Raw genomic sequence first — 5,405 nt, 5'->3', positions numbered from 1 at the left:
AACCTCCCCCCCCCCCATCAAACCAAATCTGTTAGTATTTTATTGCAGCTGTTAAATTAACCACGCTTTTTTCCAGTGCTTGTCAATGCAACTCAAGTCTTAACTGTGTTTGTCATGGGAAAGTGTAGCAACAATTCAGACTATAACTGTATAGGCAAATGGTGTAAATACAGGCTTGCTACATAAGAAGAACTGCACCTGAGACTCTGTACATGAGAGCATTTTTTATCCTCTTCTCTGTGATTTTTTTTCCTTATTACTGTGCTTTTCACACAGCAATTGAAGTGAAGCAAGACAGTATGTTAAAAACTGGCTAGCAACTTGGACAGCGTAATACCCTAGAAGTGTAGCTTAAATGTTAAAAAAAAGACTTTAAATATCCATCCAATTGTCTCTCCTACCACTTAGAATTCATTTTCTCAGGTGGAGGTGGTCACATTAACTTAACTGAATTGTGTGTGCAAAGGGAACACACAATTATGCTAAAATGTAGGACCAACTCATAGTCAGCTGAACTTGAACAGAAGGTATTGGTTTTTTTAAAACCAAGCAAACACTTTTTTTTTTCTTTATGTCCCAGGACAACTTTATTTGCAGTTAAGTGTGAAGTAATGTAGGTCACAATATGGACACAACCACCAACACAAAACGCACAAACTAATCAAACAACACCCCAGGAAAAACCTTGGCTCCTATGATCTCTTTTTCTGCTTCAAGTCATAGAATCATAGAATGGTTCAGGTTGGAAGGGACCTTAAAGATTGTCTAGTTCCAAACCCCCTGCGTGGGCAGGGAAACCTCCCACTAGACCAGGTTACTTAAAGCCCCATCCAACATGGCCTTAAACACTTAAGGGTAGGGGACATCCACAACTTCCCTGGATAACTTGTGCCAGTGTCGTGCCAACCTCACACTAAATCATTTCTTCCCAATGTCTAATCTGTATCTACCCTCTTCCAGTTTAAAACCATTACCCCTTGTTCTATGCCTACATGCCCTTGTAAAAAGTCCTTCCCCGGCTTTTCTTTAGGCCTTTTCAAGATAGTGGAAGACTGCTAGAAGGTCTCCCTGGAGCCTTCTCTTCTCCAGGCTGAGCAACCCCAAATCTCAGCCTGACTTCAATAAGCTCCATGTCTTTCTTCTGTTGGGGGCTCCAGAACTGGACACAATACTCCAGGTGGGGTCTCACAAGAGCAGTGTAGAGGGACAGAATCACCTCCCTTGACGTGCTGGCCATGCTTGCTTTGAAGCAGCCCAAGACACTGTTGGCTTTGTGGGCAAATTGCTAGCTCATGTTGATCTTCCTCATCAAGCACCACTCCCAAGTCTTTCTCATGAGGGCTGTTCTCAATCCATTTTTTTCCCAGCCTGTATTTGTGCTTGGGTTTGCCCTGACTTGTACAGGACCGTAAACTTGGCCTAGATACTAAATAGATTCTAAATGCAGTTTCCTCATGCTCTTTGTTCAAGAGAGGCTTTTATTGTACTTGATTGTGTGAGGTGTTGAACTTGGATAAACAACAACTGAGCAGAGCTTACCCTGGGTCAACATCACCTCTGACTTCCCTGAGGAGTGGTGACATGGTGGCCTTTGCATAGTTGTGTGCAGCCAGATCCTCAGGGGGAAGAGGCACCTGCCATCTCTGTTCTCATTGTTTGCATGGGTAAGTCTTCCTTGACAACTGGCCTAAGAATTTCTTGGCTTATGTCTGGAAAAAGTTTTTCTTGCAGGCTTCAGTTATCCATTACAACTTTGTTCAAATAGTCTTCCCTAATGAGAGATTTCTACATCTTCATATGTTGCTATACTGTTGACCTCAGTTATTTTATCCTAATTCAAGCTATGTTAAGGATAAAATTTATCTATTTACAATTTGAATGACATTACTTGTCCATTTACTCATTTCACTTCCTAAGTTTCTTGCTCTGCAGGTGCATAGTTTCATGGGACAAAGCTTTTGTAGAGCTCTGCAAGAGGGCTTAAATCAAAAAATATGACAAGGAAAAATATGATTGTGGGTTTGTTGGTTTTTTTCCCCTCTGCAAGTAATTGTATTATCTAATAGCACTGAGCATGTAATTCAAAGGAAAGATCTGTTTAGGGTATAAGTGGATCTCTGCGATTTGGTACCCCAGAGCTTTTTAAGTAGGTACAAGTGTCTGGATGAAAGGAGAGCGTGCTTGTGTAAATCTGAAGCTGGGGACCACTACTGGATACAGTGATTCGTTTATATTCAGCTTTCATAAATATGTTCTGTTATTTTTAAGGTGAAAGGCCTTATATGTGTGACTACCCAGATTGCGGGAAAGCCTTTGTTCAGAGTGGGCAGCTCAAAACTCACCAGCGTCTCCACACAGGGGAGAAACCTTTCGTCTGCTCAGAGAACGGTGAGCAATCACAATTGGCAGCTTTCAGAACTAGGGTCAGTGCCACGTGGCAAAGATCCATACAAACGTGGTTATGAATTCTGGAGGAGCTTCTAGGGAAGGCAGGAGCCAAGCATGCAAGTATGTATCAAAGGATTGCATCATTATTAAGTAAGTAGGTTATCAGTAATTCTGTCAGTTGGTAGTAATGTGTAAAATGATGGGACATATTATGAACCTTGGAACTGTAGCTTGCTGTTTTCAACCAAAACTAGGGGTTTGTGGGTGAGGAAGGTTGGATCCTTCATCCCACAGATGTTATCCTTACTTGTTGATTGGCTGCTTTCCATAATGTGTTCTTCATTGCCACTGTGTTTTTTAAGGCTGTTTAAGCAGATTCACCCATGCAAACCGTCATTGCCCCAAACATCCATATGCTCGACTGAAGAGGGAAGAGCTCACAGACAGGTTGAGTAAGAACCAGACGGCTGACAATAAAGCTGTGGCTGAATGGCTAGCAAAGTAAGTTTCCTCATGGTGCCATCTTTCTCTTAAGTACTTCTAAGGGTGGTCTGAGAAAGCATTTATTATTGAAGGCAAAAAAACCCCCAACAAGCCAAACCCAGATGTTCATGCAGTACAAATCAGCCTTTCCTTAAAGAATTGTCTAGATAAAGTTCCTTAGAAGACTTTTTCTTGTTCTCTGCTTCAATGCTTGTCTTTGCCTGATCAAGACCTGCTCATACCTTGCTAGTGCTAGTCTTGCTAAATTTGCATCTGTAGGAGGGACAACAGTTGTTTATGGCCCTGCTAGGAACACTACCTAAAGGAGAAATGTCACAGGTTTCATGTGGGTGCTTTACACTTAAAATACTGAATAAAGGAGGTTTCTGACATCTTAAATACTACTGAATAAGGGCTGAAAGCTAAAGCCAAATGCAGTGCTTGGTGGGATGCAAGCTAGTACTTGGGAGACTTTTGCCACCTTCGAAATGCTGGTGCACGAGTCAGTTTTGTGTATTTTATAAGCATTCCCCACTTTTGCTTTTGTAGATACTGGGAGACTAGAGAGCAGCGTGCTCCTGCTTTGAAAACTAAAGCAATCCAGAAAACTGATCAGGAACAGCAGGACCCCATGGAATATCTGCAGTCTGATGAAGAAGATGATGAAGAGAAGAACGGAGCTCACTCAGCTGCAGGCCGCCGCCGTCTCCAGGAACAGCGTGAACGCATGCATGGTGCACTGGCTCTCATCGAGCTTGCAAACCTCGCTGTGGCACCGCTGCGGCAGTAGAGAGCAACAGAGTCTGCCTATACACACTTCCTGGTGGTACTTAACCAGATAGATTCCAGTAATAAGCTAAGCACCTTATTTGCTTATCATAGGCTGCTATTCTGTAGAATTAATGAAGAATGTTGTTGCCCCATAACATGGGGTGAGAGAATTGCACTTTTTGTAAGGTAAAAGACAGATGTAAAGTTTAAAAGTATTTTGTAAATATAGCACTGCATAATGCAGGGTTGACAAATTTACATGTTGTGGGAAGCTAGATTTTGCAAGGTTAACTCATTTATTTGAAGCAGATTTCACAGGAAGCACTTTCTGAACAAAGTGTTTGTGATTAGCAGAATGGTACATGTTGCCAAAGAAGTCTGACGAAAAGTATTTATCTGACTATTTAACTAAATTTATATGAAGTGGTAGGTCTGAAGATATTAAGTATCAATGCCACCATGGTTTTCTAATGTCAGGATATCTTTACCTAGTATCACTGAGGCAGAAGGCAGAGCTTAGTTATCGCAGCTTGTAGAGGGGATATGCTTCATGCAGGAAAGTTAAGATTGTTCAGCATCCTCACTGACTGCTCAAGGTATGAGGCTTGACTTTGCTGTTTTGTGCTTTCTGTTTCAATTTCAGCAGAATCTATTGGTAGCACTTGTTATTCCTAACATATGATGTTAGGAACTTTTGCACATTGTTTGGTTTATCTGAAAATGATTAGTCTTGCAAAGTCTAGGCAAAGGTAAAAAAATGGTAGTATTTTTTCAGATATTTTTGGACCCTGTAGTGATTTGGCACTTGATTTTGTTAATAGAAGGGGGTATTTACAGGGTGGTATGGATTTGTAGTAAACTATTCTAGATGTCCTACTAGCGAACACTAAGTTTTAAAGCATTGCTTTTATATGATTATTAGCAAATAGAAGCCTCTGTACTTTCTGTGCATAAAGCCACCTTATTGCTTTACTTCAGGTAACATGCCTATTTTGTTTTTGCTAACTGTACCACAGCTGTTACTTAAACACTGCAGAAAAGTATTCACAACTAGAAAATAGGCTTCCAAAGATAGTTATGAGTGTTAACAGTGTGATTTCATGTATTTCCCAAATAAGTGAAGTTACAGAATGCTGTCTAGTACTCAGATGCTGATATAAAATATTAAGCAGGATATCTTGCCACTTCATTAATGTTGTATAGTTTAAAATAGCATTGCCTCATCGTGATCTTTTTCTGTATTTTGCTTTGAAGGCAACCAGAGATTCCTAATATGCTAACAGAACTTTGTTTTCAGATAACACTTTTTGTTGTGTGGTTTATTGGTGTTTTGTTTTATGTTGGATTTTTTTGTTTGTTTGTTTTGTTTTGTTAAGCTACTGCTTTAGGGGATATCAATAATTTGTAATTGCTGACCTGCTTGCTTTAACTCCTTCCTCTCGTTGAAGGTCAGGAAATTCAGATAAGAAGGGAAACCACTTCCCCTCTCGCTTAAACAAGAGGACGAAATCAATTTTATCAGTCACTTGATACAGACTGAGCAGATGTGTACAGCAGTTCCAGGAAAGTAGAGTGATTTTACACCAGAAAGTGATGGATTGTGTTATCTGATAATTTATAACCTGTTGTGGTTGAAAATCTCATTAACCCAGTTTGTTTAATTCATATATTGATGCACTTAACTAAAGAGCAATTGAGTAATTTAAATAAAACAACCTCTTTCATTGAATATAAATAGTATAAATATTGTTGCACCAGTGATA

The 5,405-nt window shown here is 40.1% G+C and overlaps 1 protein-coding gene across 1 annotated transcript; it reads left to right on the top strand.

The window, feature by feature from the left end:
- Nucleotides 1-1,660: 1,660 nt before the first annotated feature.
- Nucleotides 1,661-3,911, top strand: ZNF367 (zinc finger protein 367). Its single transcript, XM_009998074.1, has 4 exons — nt 1,661-1,664; nt 2,269-2,388; nt 2,751-2,889; nt 3,421-3,911. Exons 1-4 carry the CDS (start codon nt 1,661-1,663, stop codon nt 3,659-3,661), a joined length of 504 nt encoding a protein of 167 aa, XP_009996376.1. The 3' UTR covers nt 3,662-3,911.
- Nucleotides 3,912-5,405: the final 1,494 nt, after the last annotated feature.

Source organism: Chaetura pelagica, unplaced genomic scaffold (assembly GCF_000747805.2).
Source record: "Chaetura pelagica isolate M959 unplaced genomic scaffold, ChaPel_1.0 scaffold255, whole genome shotgun sequence".
Classification (NCBI taxonomy): Eukaryota; Metazoa; Chordata; class Aves; order Apodiformes; family Apodidae; genus Chaetura; species Chaetura pelagica.
Note: the sequence above shows the minus strand (reverse complement) of the source record. Positions and strands in the feature narration are given on the sequence as shown.